This window comes from Carcharhinus amblyrhynchos, chromosome 15 (genome assembly GCF_965287045.1).
Source record: "Carcharhinus amblyrhynchos chromosome 15, sCarAmb.v2.hapA, whole genome shotgun sequence".
NCBI lineage: Eukaryota > Metazoa > Chordata > Chondrichthyes > Carcharhiniformes > Carcharhinidae > Carcharhinus > Carcharhinus amblyrhynchos.
Window position 1 is genome coordinate 65,425,197 of NC_137338.1, and position 22,443 is coordinate 65,447,639.

The 22,443-nt window shown below is 45.4% G+C and overlaps 1 protein-coding gene across 2 annotated transcripts in view; it reads left to right on the plus strand.

Moving 5' to 3' along the window:
* The window catches only part of LOC145353376 (E3 ubiquitin-protein ligase Midline-1), a 255,742-nt gene that overhangs the window by 186,337 nt on the left and 46,962 nt on the right, over positions 1–22,443 (plus strand). For both annotated transcript variants that reach the window (XM_080204088.1, XM_080204089.1), the window contains exon 5: positions 7,009–7,157. In XM_080204088.1, coding sequence (XP_080060214.1) covers positions 7,009–7,157 — 149 coding nt within the window. The remainder of the gene's footprint in view (positions 1–7,008; positions 7,158–22,443) is intronic.

Sequence of the window (22,443 nt, forward strand, 5' to 3'; positions counted from 1 at the left end):
CTGTTCTCATATTTCTAGCACTGTACTGGTATTATCTGGACCATTAACAGAATGCATCATTAAGCTTAAAGTTTATTTATTGGTGTCACAAATAGACGTACATTAACGCTGCAATGAAGTTACAGTGAAAATCCCCTAGTCGCCACACTCTTGTTTCTGTTTGGATACACTGAAGGAGAATTTAGCATGGTCAATGCACCCTAACCAGCAAACTTTGGACTGTGGGAGGAAACCAGAGCACCCAAAGGAAACCCACGCAGACACGGGGAGAAGGTACAAACTCCACACAGACAGTCACCAAAGGCCAGAATTGAACCCAGGTCCCTGGCGCTATAAGGCAGCAGTGCTAAGCACTGCTAAAGTTGATTTAAGGGAAAAATATACAGAAACTGTGCAGTGGGAAATACCTGAGTATCAGCAGATTTTGTATCTGTTTGATGTACTAGCCATTTAGATTGATACATTCAGCATTCATATACCACAATCATTTTCGGATAATTGTTTTTTAATATGAATGTATTAGAAGATGTGAACTAAGATGAATATAGAAAATGGGAACAGTAGGAAGCCAGAGAGCTCCTTTTAGATCATGTCTGGTCAGTATCTTAACTCCTATAGCTATCTTGTTTCCAAATCCTTTCCCCTCTCTATCACTTACTGTTGTGAAATCTTCAATCAACCCTTTGCTTTTTTGGGAGACAGATTGAGATTTCCACTGTTTATCCCTCTATGGGGTGGGAGGGAGAGGGTTTGCATCTTTGGCTGGCTTGATCAGGAAGAGTACATCCTACAGGAGAGACAATGGCCTACTGGTATTACCACTCGGCTATTAATCCAAAAACCCAGATAATGTTTTGGTGGGATTTGGCAAAATTGGGAGTGCTGCCTCACAGATCAGTCAAGCAACACACCTTGCAGATGACATCCCAGACACTACCATTATCTTCCCTGGATATGTCCTGTCCCACCGGCAGAACAGACCCAACAGAGGTGGCAGCAAAGTGGTCTTCAGTTGGGAGGGAGTTGCCCTGGGAATCCTCAACATCGACACTGGACCCCTTGCATGGGCAAGGAAACCTTTTACTGGTTACCACGTACCATCCTTCTTCGGCTGATGAATCAGTACTCCTCCCTGCTGAATAACACTTGGAGAAGCACTGAGGATGGCAAGGGCACAAAATGTACTCTGGGTGGGGGGGTTCCAATGTCAGTGGCATTACTGGTCAAATTGGTGTGGTCCTGAAGGGTATAACTGCTAGACTGGGTCTGCAGCATGTGGTGAAGGAACCAACTAGAGGAAGTAACATATTTGATCTCATCCTTTCCAATCTGCCAGCTGCAGATGCATCTGTCCATGACTGTATCGGTAAGAGTGACCACCGCACAATCCTTATGGAGGCGAAGTCCCGCTTTCACCTTGTGAATAACCTCCACTGTGTTATGTGGCACTATCACTGTGCTAAATGGAATAGACTTCAAACAGATCTAGCAACTCAAGGCTGGGCATCCATGAGGCGCTGTGGCCCATCAACAGCAGCAGAACTGCACTACGGCACAATTTGTAACTTTGTGGCCCAGCATATCCATTACCTTCAAGTCAGAGGATCAACCCTGATTCAATGGAGAATGCAGGAGGGCATGCCAGGAGCAGCACTAGACATACTTAAAATGAGGTGTCAACCTGGTGAAGCTACCAAACAGGACTACTTGCATGCCAAATGGCAAAAACAGCAAGTGATAGCCAGAGTTAAGTGATCCCACAACCAATGGATCAGATCTAAGCTTCGCAGTCCTTTCACATCCAGTCATGAATGGTGGTGGACAATTACACAACTCACTGGAGGAGGAGGCTCCACAAGTATCCTCTTCCTCAATGATGGAGAAGCCCAGCACATCAGTGCAAAAGATAAGGCTGAAACATTCACAGCAATCTTCAGTCAGAAGTGCCAGGTGTATGATCCGTCTCAGCTTCCTCCAGTGATCCCCAGTATCACAGATCCCAGCATCTCAGATGCCAGTCTCCAGGCAATTCGATTCACTCCACGTGATATCAAGAAATGGTTGGAAGTAGTGGATACTGCAAAGGAAATGGGTCCTAATAACATTCCGGTAATAGTACTGAAGACTTGTGCTCCAGAACTTACTGCTCCCCTAGCCAAGCTCTTCCACTACAGTTACAACATTGGCATCTGCACAACAATGTGGGAAATTGCCCAGGTATGTCCTATACACAAAATGCTGGACCAATCCAATCCAGCAATCACCGCCCAGTCTATTCTCGATCATCAGCAAAGTGATGGAAGGGGTTATCAACCGTGCTATCAAGCAGCACCTGCTCAGCAATAACCTGCTCAGTGTGACGCCCAGTTTGGGTTTTGCCAGGGTGACTCAGCTCCTGACCTCATTATAACCTTGGTTCATATATGGATGAAAGAACTGATTTCCAGAGGTGAGGTGAGAGTGGTTAAATGGCACTCTTGATATCAAGGCCACATTTGACTGAATGTGACATCAATGAACCCTAGCAAAACTGGAATCAATGGGTATCAGAGGGCAAACACTCCACTGGTTGGAGTCTTACTTGGAAGATGGTTGTGGTTGTGAAGGGTTAGTCATCTCTGCTCCAGGACATCTCTGCAGAAATCCCTCAGGATAGTGTCCTAGGCCCAGCAATCTTCAGCTGCTTCACCAATGACCTTCCCTCCAACATAAGATCAGAAATGGGGATGTTTGCCAATGATTGCACAATGTTCTGGACCAATTACAACTTGTCAGATACTGAAGCAGTCCATGTTCAAATTCAATAAGATCTAGACAATATCCAGGCTTGGGCTGACAAGTAACACTCACACAAATGCCAGGCACCAATAAGAGATACTCTAACCACTGCCCCTTGACATTCAATGGTGTAACCATCATTGAATGCCCCACTGTTAGTATCCTTGGGGTTACCATTGACCAGAAACTCAACTGGACTCACCACATTAACACGGTGGCTACAAGAGCAGGCAGAGGGGCTAGGAATACTGCTGCAAGTAATTCATCTCCTGACTCCCCAAAGCCTATCCACCATCTACAAGGCACAATTCAGGAGTGTGATGGAATACTCCCCACTTGCCTGAATGGGTGCAGCTCCAACAACATTCAAGCAGCTTGACACCATCCAGGACAAAGCAGCCTGCTTGATTGACACCACAGCTAGAAACATTCAAACCCTCCATCACTGACGCTCGGTAGCAGTAGTGTGCACTGCAGCAATTCACCAAAGATCCTTAGACAGCACCTTCCAAACCCACGACCACTTCCATCTAGAAGGACAAGGGCAACAGATAAATGGGACCACCACCTGCAAGTCCCCCTCCAAGCCACTCACCATCCTGACTTGGAAGTATATCGTCATTCCTTCACAGTTGCTGGGTCAAAATCCTGGAATTCCCTCCCTAACGGCATTGTGGCTCAACCCTCAGAACACTTTCTGCAGCAATTCACGAAGGCACTTCTCAAGGGTAACTGGGGATGGGCAATAAATGCTGGCCAGCCAGTGATGCCCATATCCCACGAATGAATAAAAAAGAACTTCTACCCTTCCCTCCTGTCGGAATGTATTTCAGCCAAGTTTCTAAGCCTAAAGCTATGAATGGACACGGAGAAGTGAACATCCAAACACTAGACAGAGATCAGTGGAACACACTGGCACTCAGACATTGCAGGCTAGTCTATCCGCCAGCTAAGGAGGACTTGGAAGCTTTAAACAATCACAAATTAAATTGTGATTTTTCTGTCAGTCAGCTAATTGTTCACTTCCTTAACTCTCGCAAGAGACCCAATTTATTCTCCAGCTGTCTTGCCCTACCCAATATTCATGAAGTAAGTACAGGAAGAAAGGGATTGCATTTTGAAAGAGTTACCAGGCAAAGGCTAATCATTAAAGAAGACAATATCCCCTTTGCAGAACTGCAAATAATCTGACTGATTGATGGGCAGTTAATGTAACTTCATAACTGGGTGAAAGACAACATACTGAGGACAAGCAATCTGCCATTTCAGTTGGTGTTTTATTTGCTGTTAGAATCCTTCTGTTAGCTGCACTCCGTGTCACAAGTGACTCTAAACCCATGAAGCCAGCCACATCTTAGACTGTATCTATGAATCAGTAAATGTGCCATGGTAGTCTTCCTCAAATATAACCCCTTCTAAATTCAATGACTGCCTGTCCACTTTAAAGGACTGTATGTACCATGGGCAATAAAACACCCAATGTGGCGGGCACATTCTGCATCAGAGTCTGCTTCCCACCACATTAGCAGAGGCATCAAGAGATGCCAAGGGCCCACACCAGAATTAGGTACATATACAAGTCAATAGCCTGACACCAGAACTCCTAACCAGCAACATTCAGAAAGCACCATTTATATCCAGTCTGCGCAATGTCCCTTCAAGCAGTTACTGCAGCATACCACCAAAAATGGTATGTTTTAGGAAAAGACTTACCTGGCTACAGGTGAGCTCCTCCCGACTCCACCATCAAGCTTGCCCCCTCCCTATTGCTCCGAGAGCTTGTTCCGTTGCCTCTCATCCAATCACCCACTCCCTCCCCATCACTCAATCTGGCCTCCCATACGTTGACTCTGTCTAAACTTCCCGCTGCCTCAGAAAAGCAGCCAGCATAATGAAGGACCCCTCGCACCCCAAACATGCACTCTTCCACCTTCTTCCATCGGGAAAAGATAGAAAAGCCTGAGGACACAAACCAACCGACTCAAGAACAGTTTCTTCCCTGTTGCCATCAGACTTTTGAATGGACCTACCTCGCATTAAATTGATTTTTCTTTATACCCTAGCTATGACTGTAAACACTACGTTCTGCACTCTCTCCTTTCCTTCTCTATGTATGGTATGCTTTGTTTATGTAGCATGCAAGAAACAATACTTTTCACTGCATACCAATATGTGTGACAATAATAAATCAAATCAGAAGTTCTCCATCACCAAGAAGTCCCAGCACTGTTGTTGCCCGGCAGGCAGTTTCAGCTCATTGATCTGGTGCAACTGAGGCCTGGTGACCAATATCTGGTGAAAATGAATTTGAAATTAGTGTCCAGTAACTGGGTCTGTTTCATGATTGAGTCCCGTGTCCCACCACTACACTGTGAAAGTAAAGGGAGGAAAACATTAATATAAATTTGCATATTCTTGCTAAATGATTTTGGCTCAATCAGATCTTTCAGTACGCATTCCGTAAAACCGGAAGCTTTCATAGGAAAAGACCAGTTACATTATCCAATAATAATGGCATTGTTGACAGGTTTCTGATAGACAAGGGAATTAAGGGTTATGGGGAGAAAGTGGGAAAGTGGAACTGATTCACTTCAGATCAGCCATGATCTTATTGAATGGCGGGGCAGGCTCGAAGGACTAGATGGCCTACTCCTGCTTCTATTTCTTACGTTCTTATGTTCTAATTAAAGTATCTAATCTCTGTCAATTAGTATATCAGAGCAAGACATGGATATGGAAAACCAATGTTGGAGATCTTGATTTTAAGTCATGTGGGATGAGCCTGTGCGAGGGCTGGACACAAAATCCCCTCAAAGGGTGCACTGTTTGGGAGTTAAAAATCCACATTGTTCAGAGCAACACAGTTTCAATAAGAACTCTCCCCCTTTGCACCCATCTCCTCTGCACCCACCCACTCTGCATCCTCCCCAGGAGTCAGCAGCTTGTGAATCCCACCCCAGTTACTATTGAAGCCCAACCCAGCACCTCATTTCCATATCTAGATTCTAAATCCCTTTTGAACCTGGCAAAATTTACTACCTGGCCATTGGCCATAAGAAGGGGAGGCAGTGGCCGAGTGGTATTGTTATAGACTAGTAATCCAGAGACCCAGGATAATGCTCTGGGGATCTGGGTTCAAATCCTATCGCAGCAGACGGAGACATTTGAATTCAATAATAAAAATATGGAATTAAAAGTCTAAAGCTGACGATGAAACCATTGTCAATTGTCATTAAAAATCCATCTTGGTTCACTAATGCCCTTGAGGGAAGGAAATCTGTCACCCTTACCCAGTCTGGCCTATATGTGTGAGTGTGTATGTACGTGGATTAGCACAGTGGTTAGTACTGCTGCCTCACAAGGGCAGCGATCCATGTTCAATTCCCATCTTGGGTCACTGTCTGTGTGGAATTTGCACATTCTCCCCGTGTCTGCATGGGTTTCCTCCGGGTGCTCCAATTTCCTCCCACAGTCCGAAGATGTGCAGGTCAGGTTGATTGGCCATGCTAAATTGCCACTTAGTGTCATGGGGACTAGCAGGATAAATATGTGGGGCTATGGGGATAGGGCCTGGGTGGGATTGTGGTTGTTGCAGACTAGATGGGCCAAATGGCCTCCTTCTGCACGGTAGGATTCTATATGTGATTCCAGATCCACAGCAATATAGTTGACTCTTAAATGCACTCAGCGATGGGCCCAACCAACAATACTAACATCCCATGAAAGAATAAATAAAAATTTGAAGGTAAGGCTTTTGGTTAAAATCGAGACCTGGACGTCCATAGACATCTGTTCCTCCCCAAATGCAACACTGACCACATGACATGTCTCAAATCACTGATACACTGTATCACATGATGCTATTTTCTGAAGGAAATCTGTCTGTATTTGAATAAATAAATATTTTCTGACTCTGGATTTGTTAGAATTCATAGAATGATGCAGAATAGAAGCGGGTGACCTACAGTGAAAGTTTCCAATTAATTATCCTGCTTTCCTTTTTTTCCCTTTTCAAGCATGTATCCATTTTTTTAAGTTATTAATGAATCTGCTCCCAGTGCTGTTTCAGGAAAAGTATTCCACATCATCACATCTCACCGTGTGTCAACAGATTTCTTATCCTCTTCCCTCCCTTCCCACCCAGTTGAAAAGAGTGCACAGTGAAAAATTTGTGAAGCAGATTGATGTACGTTAGTGCTCTTTTTTTGAGCTCCTTTCTTGTCTTTGAAGGTTGTGCGACTGAGGAAACTGGCCCAGCAGATCGCTAACTGCAAGCAGTGTATTGAACGATCTGGCTCCCTCATCACTCAAGCGGAGCAGACACTGAAAGAGAATGATCACGCCCGCTTCCTGCAGACAGCTAAAAATATCTCGGAAAGGTAAGGGAGCATCACAGCAGCCAGTTGTTTCCAAGTTTTATAATGACCCTGTTGGCTAAATATACTTCCACCCTACCACAAAGGCTATTCCATCCTTATCATTGTGAGTGAAATCTTCCACCTTGTTAAGCTGTGTCCCTGACTTCCCATTCCATTATAAAAAGCTCACTTTCATTTTGAGTATTAGATTCTGAATGAAGTGCATTTTCCAGATTATCACAGCTTCCCATAGTCTCCATGGTGATAGTAGTTTTAAGGGTAGGGTTAATCTGTTAATGCACAAGTGATCCAGAGGTCTGGACTAACAATACTGGGAAAGTCAGTTAAAATTTGTGATTAAAAACCAACCATAGAAAATTACAGCATAAACAGGCCTTTTGGCCCTTCTTGTCTGTGCCAAACCATTTTTTGACTAGTCCCACTGATCTGCACTTGGACCATATCTCTCCACACCCCTCTCATCCATGAACCCGTCCAAGTTTTTCTTGAATGTTAAAAGTGACCCCGCATTTACCACTTTATCCGGCAGCTCATTCCACACTCCCACCACTCTCTGCGTGAAGAATCCCCCCCCCCACCAATATTCCCTTTAAACTTTTCTCCTTTCACTCTTAACTCATGCTCTCTGGATTTTTTTCTCCTCTAGCCACAGTGGAAAAAGCGTGCTTACATTCACCCTATCTATACCCATCAAAATCTTATACACCTCTATCAAATCTCCCCTCATTCTTCTACACTCTTCTGCAATCATAAAACTCATAGAATCCCTACGTGTAGAAGAGGCTACTTAGCGCATCGATACTTTCTAACAGAGTATCTTACCCAGGCCCACTCCCTGTCCTAATCCATGTAACCCCACACATTTACCATTGTTCACCCATTTAATCTATACATCTTGGGACACGAACAAGCAATTTCATAGAATCTCATAGAGTCACTACAGTGTGCAGAAGGATGCCATTTGGCTTGTCAAATCTGCACCGACCACATTCATCTCTTCAAAACTGCTATCTAATTAATTATCCTGCTTTCCATTTTTTTTCTCTTTTCAAGCATCTATCCATTTATTTAAGTTATTAATGAATCTGCTCCCAGTGCCGTTTCAGGAAAAGTATTCCACATCATCACATCTCACCGTGTGTCAACAGATTTCTCATCCTCTTCCCTCCCTTCCCAACCAGTTGAAAAGAGTGCACAGTGAAAAATGTGCATTTGAGGAGCAGATTGATGTACTTCAGTGCTCTTTTTCTGAACCACCCAGGGCCTGTTCCCATAAGCCCTCATATTTACCCTGCTAATCCCCCGACACTAGGGTTAATTTAGCATGGCCAATCAAACTAACCTGCACATCTCCGGACTGTGGGAGGAAACCTGAGCACCTGGTGGAAACCCTGCAGACACGGGGAAATTGTGCAAACCCCACACAGACAGTGACCGAAGGCCAGAGTTGAACCCAGGCCCCTGGCACTGTGAGGCAGCAATGCTAACTGCTGTGCCACCATGCCACCCTAACATGAACAATCTGGAAAAAAAAGCATTTAAGCAGTAAAAGTGACTGTGAAGCTGTCATAATGCTTCAGGAAGCAAGCAGCACTCTGACATCAACCAGAGATGGAGATGAATGGCTGGCTTTCAGAACATGTGTTGGCTATTCATCCCCTTGGACGTGGGGAGAGCTCCCCCCGCTCCTTTTTGAATAGTGGCATAGGAAATTGTGCATCTACCCAGGGTGACAGAAAAGTCCTGGCATTAACATCTCATCTGAAGGAGGATTTCCACCAAAGCTGCAGTTTTGTCATAGTATTCGCCAGCCAATAGCATTTTGGTCTTAAAAACAAGCTTGTGAAACTTTGCAGGAGGGCCGTGAAACAAAATTTGACAACCAGTGGCATAAGGAGACATTTGACCAAGCGACCAACGGCTTTGTCAAGGAGATCGGGTTTAAGGAGATTCTTAGAGACAGAATTCTGGTGGTATCAAGCAGCTGAAAGCACAGCTGTCAATGCTGGCATGATGAAAATCAAGGATAGAAATGTCAATTTAATAGGTTTAAGGTAAAAGGGGGAAAGTTTAAAGGAGATGTGAGAGTCAAGTTTTTTTACACAAAGGGTAGTAAGTGCCTGGAATGTACTGCTAGAGGTAGTAGAAGCAGATACAATAGCAATATTTAAGAGGCATTTTGGTAGATGAATAGGCAAGGAATTGAAGGATACAGACCACGTAGAGGCAGAGGTCTAGTTTAGAAAGGTGTCATGTGTTGCACAGGCTTGATGGGCCGAAGGTCCTGTTCCTATGTTCTACTGATCTTGATCTTCAGGAAGCCAGAATTGGGGGAAGTATAGTAACTGGAGGATCATAGGCCCAGAGCAATGCGCAGGAATAGGAAGGGGTGAGGATACGGAAGGATTTGTAAACTGGGGATAAGAATCTTAAAATCGAGGTATTGCCAGATTGAGAGCCAATGTAGGTAAATGATGCGTGCACAAGATGGGTGTGGGTTAGGATATACACAGCAGGGTTTTGGTTGGGCTGTGACTTACAGAAAATACAAGGTGGAAGACTGACCTGGAGAATATTAGAATAGACATGTTGAGGGTTTCAACAGCAGGTCAGCTGAGGAGGTGATGGACGCAGGACGTGTTACAGAGGTCCTGGTGATGACACTGGTACGGAGCTGCAAAATCTGTTCAGGCACAATTAGGACACCAATGTTGCTAACAGTCTGCTCCAGAACATTGCTAGGAAGAGGATTGAAATCGGTGGCAAAGGGAGCAGGGTCTCTGGCAGGGACAGAGACTTTGGTTTTGCCAGTATTTAATTGGAGTGAATTTCCACTCATCCAGAGCTAGATGTTCAACAACCTGACCAGTCAGAGACAGTTGAGGGCTCAAGAGAGAGATTGGTGATGAGAGAGAGCTGGATGTCAAAGAAAGATCTGGGTATAATGATATGAGAGTGAGAAGAAGAACTATTGTGAGTGATTCTCTGGCTATCATAGCACGGCGAGCAATGGAAGCAGGTCAGTACGCTTTCAGCCAGCTGGACAATGGTCCAGAAAGTAGGTTGAATATTCTCAAATCCTTTCATGGTCCCTTCTTCCTATGTTTAAACCAAAAGAGCACTTTTCTCAGTAATCTGATTCTTGGCACTCTAACTGTTGTTCATGATTTATGGTTAGGGGATTATGAAATGCAACTGATCTAGTTGGTAGAGTGAGCTTGCACAATAACCTTGCCTAAATGTGAAAATGAGTCCACACACTTTGCTGGTAGTGCTCCTTTTTTGGCATTGTTCTCAAAAGAATTTTGTGACGGATTGCATTCAGATAGAGTTGCACCATGGCAATGGAAAGTGTTCTTTGCTGGTTGGACTGACAAACATTTGCTCGGTTGTTAGCACCCTCTGGGCTAGAAGCTCGTGGGTTCAAGTCCAGCTTCAGAGATGTGAGCATGTAACCTAGGCTGATCCACCCAGTGTAATACTGAGGGAATTTTGCACTGACCCATGTGTTTTTATTGATTCCCCCAACTCATATTGCCAAGATCAAATTCTCCGGTATCCTCTTCTCTGCCACCACTGCCAACGAGAACAAAAAATTTGGCTGCCAAATCCCCTTTGACTGCAGTGGGGCTGGAAAATCCCTGCCGCTGGCGAGATTGGAGGATTCCAGCCAATATCTCATTACACTCTTTCTGGACCTTCGAGACATACTCGGGTCAGGAAAGGTGCTACATAAATGCAAGTCGTTTCCTGTATACAAAAGGAATCATCATGATATTTTGTGCAACAAACCACAATTAATTCTTCCATCTTGTTTATTCCCTGCATTAAACAAGAGATTATTCATTCCCACCATGCCCAGTGCATGGGAGAGGAGGCAGAGGCCAGCAAGTTAATGACCTGATCATGGAATAAAACCTCAGTAAAATGAACATTGATAGTGACTGAAATAAAAAAAACACAGGTCAGATGTTTTACAGGCACACAAGGAAAATAAATAACTCAAAATCCAGAGCCATTACTAGGATTATATTAATAGTACCTCTTTAGTTGCTATAGTAACATAAAGATCAGCTCTCACTGGTGTAAAGAACTACTGTCGATATTTTTTTAAAAGCTGAGCGATTACAAAGAATCACAATGACCTTTTAATCGTCTGTCGTGCTGAAGACCTCTCCAAAGCATTAATGTTGGATTAACATTAACAGAGGTGCGATCATTAACCCAGTTATTTGTTAATTCTGGTTTTCCTCAGCCAGAGGACTGAGCAGACACACACACACACACACACACACACACACACAAAACCGCGCCCCCCCCAACTCTCACACAGACACACACACACACACACACACACACACACACTCTCTCTCTCACAAGTACACACACACATTGATTCACAAACACAAACACACACACACAGATGCACACGCACACGCGCACACACATACACACACACACACAAACACGCACACATGACTTTGAATCAAACCCATGAGTGGTTGATAACTCTTATTGTTTAAAAGAGGGATGATGATGACTCTATGGGTCCTATTTTAACTGTGATTCAGTAGATGAGTTTTTAGTGGGTTAAAATCAGGCTGTAAGGCAATCTCGTCAGTACGCATGTTCTCCTTCAGAAGCAAGCCATGGCTCAGTGCCTGATGCTTTCACTTCAGAGTTAAAAGTTTATGAATTCACATCCTTTCCAGAAACTGAGCATGGAATCCTGAGGAAGTGCTGCGCTGTTATAGGTGTGGTTTTTCAGATCAACTGTCCAATTAATCTCAGCCCTCTAAAGGGGATGTTTGAAACTTTATAGCACTATTGAAAGAAGAGCAGGGCAAATGCATTCCAGGTCAGCATTTGCTCCTGAACCGACGATATTCTGATCATTGGTTCATAGTGGACTGGACTATGAAGGAACTGGTTGCCCTACCTTGCAATCGTTACTGCACTTCAAAGATATCTCCATCCTGAAAAGTGGTCTAATGAATAAAACATTGAAATAATACAGCGCAGAAGAAGGCCATTTGGCCCTTCTTGTCCATGCTGACCCTTAGACACCGGGGTGACTATTCTAGTTCCATCTTCCTGCACACATTCCATAGCCCTGCAGCTTATAGCATTTCAAGTGCTATACTTTTTAAAAGAGTTTCAGCTCTCTGCCGCCACCACCAACAGGCAGTGATTTCCAAACATCCACCACCCTCTGTGTAAAAAGGTCCTCATGTCTCCTCTAATCCTACTCCCATTTCGTTCAAATCTATGGTCCCTGGTTTTTGAATTCTCTGCTAAGGGAAACAGGTTCCTCATGTCTAATCTCCCTGCCCCTCACAATTTTGTACACCTCAATCAAAGGTAGGGGAGTCTAAAACTAGAGGGCATAGGTTTAAGGTGAGAGGGGAGAGATACAAAAGTGTCCAGAGGGGCAATTTTTTCACACAGAGGGTGTTGAGTGTCTGGAACAAGCTGCCTGAAGTAGTAGTAGAGATGGGTACAATTTTGTCTTCTAAAAAGCATTTAGACATTTACATGGTTGAGAAGAGATATGGGTCAAATGCAGGCAATTGGGACCAACTTAGGGTTTAAAAAAAAGAGTGGCACAGACAAGTTGGGTCGAAGGGCCTGTTTCCATGCTATAAACCTCTATGAAAAAAAAGCACCCTTCAGCCTTCTCTGTTCCAAGGAAAACAATTCCAAATTGCCAAAACATTGAATGCATTCAAGAGGTGGCTGGACATAGCACTTGAGGCAAATGGGATCAAAGGTTATGGGGGAAAAGTAGGATTAGGCTATTGAGTTGGATGATCAGCCATGATCGTAATGAATGGTGGAGCAGGCCTGAAAGGCCAAATGGCCTCCCCCTACATCTTCTATGTTTCTATGTTAACCTCTCCAATCTCTCCTCACAGCTACAATTCTCCAGCCTTGGCAACATTCCAATAAACTTCCTCAGAACAATTGCGTCCTTCCTGTATTGTGACCAGAACAGCATGCAATTCTCCAATTGCAGCCTCACCAGTGTCTTGTACAGTTCTATCATTATATCCCTACTTTTGTATTTTATATCTTTGCCATTGAAGGACAGCATTTCATCTGCCTTCTTTACAGCTTTATCAGCTTGGTCTGCTACCTTTAGGGACCTGTGCACCTGCACAATAAGATCTCTCACTTCGCCTACCCAACTCAGTATATTCTCATTTATTGTGTATTCCCCTTTACTGTTTGACCTCCCTAAGTCATTATCTCACACTTATCAGAGTTGAAAATCCATCTACCACTTTCCTGCCCATTCTACCAACCTATCTATATAATTTTGGAACTTAGTCCAAAGATGTGTGGGTTAGGTGGATTGGTCATGCTAAATTGCCCCTTGGTGTCCAAAGGTGTGTAGGTTAGCTGGATTAATGGGGTAAATGCATGGGTTTGCAGGGAGAGGGTGGTTTGTGGGCTGGGTAAGATGCTTTGTCAGGGAGTTAGTATACTTGATGAGCTGAATTGCGTCCTTCTGCACGGTAGGAATTCTTTGATTCTACATTATCCATTACACAGCCAATTTTTGTGTGGTCTACAAAATGAGGTGCCCCTCATATTCAAGTCCAATCGTTAATATATAAAACAAACAACAGGGGTCCCAATTCCAAGCGCTGCAGAACACCACTTGAAACAGTTTTCCATTCACAAGGGCAGCCATCAATAAACCTCAATATGCCCACGTCTTCACGCACAGGTTCAAACAAGACTTCTTCACCGCACAGGATCTTCAACCGACGCTATACACTAGATACATTGATGACATTTTCTTCCTTTGGGCTCATGATGAACAATTACTGAAACAACTACTGAAACAACTACATGATGACATCAACAAGTTCCACCCCACCATCAGACTCACCATGGACTACTCTCCAGAATCGGTCACATTCTTAGACACACGCATCTCATCAAGGACCTCAGCATTTCACCGTACCGTAAGCCCACGGATAACCTCACGATGCTCCCCTTCTCTAGCTTTCACCCTAAACACATTAAAGAAGCCATCCCCTACAGACAAGTTGTCCATATACAAAGGATCTGCTCAGATAAGGAGGATCGCAACAGACATCCACTGACACTGAAAGATGCCCTTATAAGAGCAGGATATGGCACTCAACTCATCAATTGACAGTTCCGACACACCACAGTGAAACCGCACTGACCTCCTCAGAAGACAAACAAGGGACAAGATGGACAGCGTACCCTCCATCATCCAGTACTTCCCCGAGTGGAAAAGCTATGACATCTTCGCCAGAGCCTTCAACATGTCATTGATGAAGATGAACATTTCACCAAGGTCATCCCCACACCCCCCACTACTTGCCTTCAAATAACCACACAACCTCAAACAGATCGTTGTACGCAGCAAACTACCAGCTTTCAGAACAGTGACCTCTGCAAGACATGCCAGATCATTGACACGAATGCCATCATCTCACATGAGAACACTATCCACCAGGTACATGGTACATACTCTTGCAACTCAGCCAACAGTGTCTACCTGATACACTGCAGGAAAGGATGTCCCAAGGAATGGTACATTGGGGAGACCACGCAGACACTACGACAACAGATGAATAACAATCACCAGGCAGGAGTGTTCCCTTCCTGTAGTGGAACACTTCAGCAGTCAAGGGCATTCAGCTTTTGATCTTTGGGCAAGCATTCGCCAAGGCAGCTTTCACGACGCACAACAATGCAGAATTGCTGAGCAGAAACTGATAGCTGAGTTCCGCACACTTGAGGACATCTCAACCGGGATCTTGGGTTCATGTCACACTATCTGTAACCCCCACGACTTGCCTAGGCTTTCAAAATCTCAGTAACTGTCCTGGCTGGACACAATTCACACCTCTTTAACCTGTGCTTAACCCTCTCTCCGCTCACATTGTCTACACCAATAAAGATTTGATTACCTGTTATGACTCGCATTCCAACCATTATGTTGTAATTGAGTTTGTGTCTATATATGCCCTGTTTATGAAACAAATCCTGCACTCAGCTGATAAAGGGGCAGCGCTCCAAAAGCTTGTGCTACTTCTTAAGATCGAGTGTAGTATTGACATGCTGTGCTTGGTTGAAGTCATTAGGTTATATTTTAGCTTCATTTGAAGCAATTTTTAAAAGTGGCATCTTGGCCTTTTGGCTAAGATGCAAATGAGATCAAGCCTTGGAGGAGGAGTTATGCCTACTCCAATCAGCTTGGATCATGTAGATCAAGCCCAAGACAGGAGGTGAGAGCCCTGTCTTGTCGGCTTGGATCGGGAATGTCCCAACTTGTTGACACTCTGAATTGGATTTGATTGGATTGAATTGGAATAAAAACAAAAAAAACCTGTTGGACTTTAACCTGGTGTTGTGAGACTACTAATATTTTCATGACCTCTCTTTGATTCCCTTACTTCTTTCTTTACTTGATCTGTACTTTCTATAGGCTATCTGCAGTGTTGATTTTTTTGTGACTATCATAAGATTTCTTTTTCTGCTTAATCTTGTCCTGTATTTTTCTAGACAACCACTGGGGTCTAGATTTGGTAGTACCATTTTTTTTGGAGGGAATGTGTCTGCTTTGTACACTTATTTGTGCTTCCCACTGATTTAAAACTGATTTATGCTTTAACAGTCTTATCCAATCCACCTCAGCCTAATAATTTCTCAGTTTTGTAAAATTTGCCTTGTCCCAGTTACAATTTATCTCTGTCCTGCTCCATAATAATACTAAATCTAACCAAACTGTGTGATCGGCCACTGTCAGTTCACCACTTACCCATCTTCATTTCCCAAGATTAAATCCAGAATTGCATCTCCTCTCATTGGACCTGTCACGTATTAAAAAATTTCCTGGACGCAGTGCATGAATTTTTCATCCTTAATGCCCCTTATATTTTTTGAACTCCAGTTGATATCGGAATAGTTAAAATTTCCTACTATTATTGCCCTCTCGTTCCTACAGGGTGGCACAGTGTTAGCACTGCTGTCTCAGCGCAAGAGACCCAGGTTCAGTTCTGGCCTCAGGTGACTGTGCACATTCTCCCTGTGTCTGCGTGGGTTTCCTCCCATAGTCCAAAGACGTGCGGATTAGATGGATTAGCCATGCTAAATTGACCCTACCGTCAGGGGATTAATAGGGTAAATATGGGAATAGGGCCTAGTGGTCAGTGCAGACTTGATGGGCCAAATGGTCTCCTTCTGCACTGTAGAGATTCAATGAAATTTGCCTCATGAATCTTTTATTTTTAAAGTAGGATTTTTTCCCTTACATATCTTTGGCAATATAGAATAGAAGTCCAGGAATCCACTTCCAAATGGAAGCCAGACAGTATTGTTTAATATATGGAAGAGGAAGTACTGCTTCAAGAGACATTATTAATCCTTTGTTTAGACTCCACCTAGAGTTCTGCATTCAGCTTTAGGCACTCTACCTCGGGAAGGATATACAATACCCTTGGAAGGGATACAGCACATACTTACCGGACACAAGAGCTGAAAGAGTTAATTGATGAGGATAAGTAGCGTAATTCTGGGGGGAGGGGGGGGTGGTGGTGATTCTCCCAGCCCACTGCGCTGCTTTTATAGCACAATGGGCCGGGAGACTCTAGTGGAGGCTGTTTCGTGGGGTCCTTGCTGGGCGCCATGGCCTCCATGCATCTCTGGCAGCCAAATTCCCGGCACCATCAGTGGCACGCTGATTTCTGGCAAGGAGCTGCATAAGACCCTTGTCAGGCCCCACTTGGAGTACTGTGCGCAAGTTCTGGTCGCCTCACTACAAGAAGGACGTGGAAGCTATTGAGAGGGTGCAGAGGAGATTTACAGGGATGTTACCTGGATTGAGAGGCATGCCTTCTGAAGATAAGTTGAGGGAGCTGGGACTCTTCTCCCTGGAGAGCCAAAGATTGAGAGGCGACCCTGATGGAGGTTTATAAGATGTTGAGAGGAAGATAGGGTGGATTCTCGGAGGCTATTTCCCAGGGCTGAAATGGTCGCTACGCAAGGACACAGGTTTAAGGCGCTGGGGAGTAGGTACAGAGGAGATGTCGGGGTGAGTTTTTCACTCAGAGGGTGGTGGGTGAATGGAATTGGCTGCCGTCGGTGGTGGTGGAGGCGAATTCGCTGGGGTCTTGAGGCTTCTGGATGAGTATATGGGATTTAATGGGATGTACATGGGATTTAATGGGATGGAGAGTTATAGATAGGCCTTTTAGGTATGGATATGATCGGCGCAACTTGTGGGCCGAAGGGCCTGTTTGTGCTGTAGTGTTCTATGTTCTATAATTTGCTTAAATGAGAACTAAATCCTATTTGCCTATCATTAGGGAATGAAATCTCCCTGGGCATTGCCACCTTGGCAGTTTCCAGCCCAGCCCCCTGGCACTGCCCAAGGGGCAAAGTGGCAATACCCAGGGGGCACCTTGGGCACTGCCCACCGGGCGTTGGACAGTGCCCTGAGATGGGGTCTGATTAGGGCAGGGTCTCTGGGGTGATTGGTGGGAGTGGTGGGTCCCGTTGCCACTTTGCACTGGAAACACAATCAGGGGGAGGGAGGCCAGTGATTGGGCCTGGGCATCCGTTGAGGGGTTGGGGGGGGTGGTGCAGTGCAGAGTCGGCCTACCCTGCCAGGTGTGGAGGCTGGGGGGGAGCTGCTGGTCAGGACTGTGGGGTGACGGTCGGGGCTGCCGGTGGAGGGGCGGGTCAGTAGATCAGGGATGATGGGGGCGGTTGTGCAGAGATTGAGACAGGATTGAGGTGGAGCTGTCGAGGCTGGCCTGGACATGTTCGGGCCATGGGTGGTGGGAGAGAGGAGGTTGGGATTGGGGGGGATGGCCGAGAGCTGGCATTCCAGCGTTGTGGGCGGAGCTGACCAGCAATAGTGAGGCCAGTAGACAGGGGATACTGTGCATGCGGTGCTGACCAGCGGGATTTACTCCAGTTTTTAACGTGAATTCAACACTTAGATTGTTTTTGGAGAATCATCCCTTGGATTGCATTCACTTTAATTTGGAAGATTACAACTGAATTGTTTAAAGGGATTTGATAGAGTGGATGCAGAGACTTGGCAGATCTCTTGTTCTTTTTCTAAGTGCTGTTCTGGGAAGAAAAGCAATGTGCAGCATGCTGACAGCACAGACAGCTTTTCTCACCGTATTGTCCAATACTTAGCTGGAGGTATGTCTCACAACATCACGCTGGTGAGTCCACCCAGACCTCAATGCCAGTAAAACGATCGTTCCCATCTCCAGCATGAGAAACTAAAACACAGAAACTCCCATGGACACAGCAAACCCACCTTTCTACACCGGAAACACCACCCTGCAGACACAGAGACCCCACCCCCCCCCCACGGGAAACCCCAATACCCTCACCCCGACCCCCCACCCTCCCAGACACGGGAAACCCCATTCCTCTGGCCATCGGAAACACCAATCCCCCCTACATGGAAACCACCCCCCCCCCAGACATGGGAGACCCCACACCCCCGTTCTCCACCGCCCCCCCCCCACCCCCCAGGCATGGGAAACCAACCACCCCCCCCCCCCGGATACAGGAAACACCACCCCTGCCCAGACACACCTCCCCCCACCCCCGGACATGGAAGAACCCACCCCACACCCCTGACAGAGGAAACCCTCCTCCTTCCCCATACATGGTAAACACCACCCCCTGGATTCCGGAATCACTGCTCCCCGCTCCCCCCCCCCCCACCCCGGACACTGGAAACCCCACAATCCAGACATGGGAAAGCCCATGCCACCCCTCCGCCCCCCCCGCCAAACACAGTAAAGCCCAACCTCCTGAAAACCAGAAACACTATTATGGGAAGCCCTAACAACCCCCCCTCCAGACACGGGAAACCCAACCCCTCCCCCGGACACAGGAAACCCCACCCTCTGCCGGAGACGGGGACCCCTCGGGGAACCCCCCACCCCTCTGCACTGAGCTCCCTAGAGGAAGCCCTCCCCAACACTGCTCTTTGGCACTGCCAGTGCCAGCAGGGTATTGCCCAGACTTGTCCCTATACCCCCTGGGTGATGTACTTGTCTGTGTGCCCCCGGCATGATCTCTTCATGGTCCCCATTGCTCCAGAGCTGTTGTTAATCTCGCCAACATGATGGAGGGAAGCACCCAACGTTGGGACAATACAGCGAAGAAGCCCATTAATGTATTTAAATGAGGTTCTCGAACTTCCTGGGTGGGGACCTTGTCACATCAATGGTGAGAGGGCCGGGACAATCACTTTGTGACATCTCGCTGCCGCGATTGTCATCTTTAGGCCCCCCCCACAGAATTTTACACATTGGGCACAAAATCCTGACCATTATCTTTCGAGTGGGGGAATCCACAGCAACAACTTAAAACCAAAACTGTTCAGGACTGAATTAAGGAAGTTTTTAAATTGAAAGGGATTGTAAATGTGTAAAATTGTCCCTCAAGAGCCTGTGCATGCTGGTGGTAGTTTAAATGTTCAAATCTGAGCTTAACAGGTTCCTATTGGTGATGGGTATTGAAGGATACGATGAAAGGTGGGAAAATGGAATTGAATGGCAACATAGTCTCAAGGACTGTACAGACTCTTCTTCTTCCTGTGACCTGCAGTCTTATAAAGAACAAAGAACAAAACAACACGGGAAACAAGCCCTTCGGCCCAACGACCCCGCATTGCCACTGCAACATTATGAGTTGCCCCTTCACCCATGACCCTTGTCTATGCCTATGGCATTCCACATTGAGGGGAGAATAATTTAGGGACTATTTATTCCACCAGTCAGCCTAAGAGCACATCTTTGGGGTGTGGGAGGAAACCGGAGCACCCGGAGAAAGCAAGCGCAGGGAGAATGCGCAAACTCCCACAGACACTGGCCCAAATCCATGAATCTGCACAGCAAACAGTGATAGTCACTGAGCTGTCGTGTTGCCCAGCATCTGGTCCAGTTTAAGCGTACACTACCGACGTGAAGCACTAGGCTACTCTCGAAACAACCAAGAGCAGCCCTCGTACAACCCATTGCGTGCGTGCCCCTTGTTGGACAACAAGGCGGACCGAAGCACCTGTGGATTAAAAGAGAAAAACATCAGTATCATCCACATCCTTATACATTCCCAGGGATGTCCCAAGGGTCCTAAACTTTACTTAAAACAGTCTCCTATATCCCTCCATCTCCATCCCGCTCATGTGCCTGTCTAAGCAACAACTCCAGTGTGCCTGCCTCCAACACCTTGCTTGGCAGAGCATTCCATACCCCCACTACCCTCTGTGTGAAAAACCTCCCTCTAAAATCCAAATTATACCTCGCCCCCCTCACACTAAGCCCGTGGCCCCTTGTAATGTGCGTTTCCTATGTTGGATCAGTTTGACCCAGGCAATGTCTGAATTGCCTCTTCTGCTTGTTGAGAGCTCATGAGACAGAGCCATGGAAATCGCAGGTCTGGAAGGGTTATGGTTAAAATGCAAGTTCAGTTGGCCACATTTGGTGGATGTTGACGGCGTTGGCCATTTTCCGGTATGTTGATTTCTAGACTCACAGACCGAGTGCAGTATTGCAGTCTAGGCAAATTAGGGGAAGCAGGATGGGGTGGTGGATTAACTGGAACAAGATTTGGGTGTAGACGGATGGACGGAGTGTAAGAGAGCAGAGAGGCAGAGGAAGAGGAGGATAAAGAGAATGGAGATTAAGAAGGGAATGAAGAAGGAATGGAATACAGGGAGGATGCATTTCATTGTACCATTATGGTGGATAGCATGATAAATAAGATGGCAAAAGACTTGGCACAGTGAGCAGTTACATTCTGACCCAGGGCTTAAATTATTTAAAAAAGGCTTTGTTATATGCACTTCAATAATTAAGACAGCTCCTAGCAACCCTCACCCTGTGCTCCCATTGCATGGGCAGATGTGTGTGACTCATGCTATTCTGCACAAATGGCAGAAAATTACACCAATGTTTCAGTTCATTTGAATATCTGACTGAAAATATTGCAATAGGGGAGCTGGCAGCCACTGGGAACCTGTCTGTGAAATTCAGTGGGATGCTAAATGAGCAGTGAGTGGAAGTAAATAGTCTGCTCCCATTGGCTATGGCCAATGTACAGTTTAACACATTTGAAAATCTCCCCTGTTCAGTCAGCAAGCCATTACTAAGATGTACAGTGATTTTAATGATGAGCAGAAGAGTCAATTTTGCAGCTTCCCTCAATGTATTTCAGTGCTCAAAAAGGAGAAACAGTGTGCGGTGAGCAAGCTTTAGGGGTGGCCACATGTCTCAGAGGATTAGAACTCTGGCCCAGCTGAGGGAGAGGCTTCTTTATTTTTCCACAAGTTACGAAACAGGACACACGTGTGGAGGCCTGAAGTCACAAAGGGTGCAGAGTGAGACAAATTACATGTCAAGTCTAATTTACTGCAGGTTGCTTGTGCATCAGGGCTTCCTATACGAGCTCACCAATATCTACTTCTTGATCATTAGTAATATTATGTGGGGTCAGTCTGGCAGATACAATGATCAAGGGCTGGTTCAAAGTGTAATTCATGCAAAATAATCTTGGAGGAGGGGACTTTCATTTGAACTTGTTTCAACTTGGTGTGAAACTTTTGAAGAGAAATGTAATGTTGCTCTCCAGAAAGTCATTGGCGATCTTGCAGCTATATATAAGTGCTTAAGTGTGCCTTCGTAGCTTCATGCAATCTTCCAGCATGGAAAGAGGCCATTCGGCCCTCTGAGCCTCTCTGCTGGCTGGCTGAATAAATTAACTAATTAATTCTGCTCCACTCTTTCCATGCACAGCCTTGCAAATGTTTCCTATGGTTTGACTATATGAATGTAAGATACCTAATTTTATTTACTTATTGGTTTTTCAAACTGTTGCCCTTGTCAAAATGAAGGGTATTTGTATTGGAAAATAAAACATTTCAGCCACACACTTTGTGTGGGGAATTGGACTGGATTCGAAGTAGGCTACAACTTCTTTCCAAAACTTGCGCTGTCAGTGTTTTTCATTACTGCTGACTAACTGACCAAATATCAAAAATACTTCAAGTGGTTGCAAAATACTTGGGGGCATTTTGGGGCTGTGAAAAGTGCTATCATTCTTTAGTATGCCTTAAGTTGTATCTCAGAAGAACAGCGCTCATTGCATCAGTCCTGGACTCATAACAGTACAGAAGGAGACTATTTAACCAATCAGGTCCATGCTGGGATATCAGTGTGAGATTCCAGATTCTCTCAGTAAAGAAAGAACTTACATTGAAGAGGCA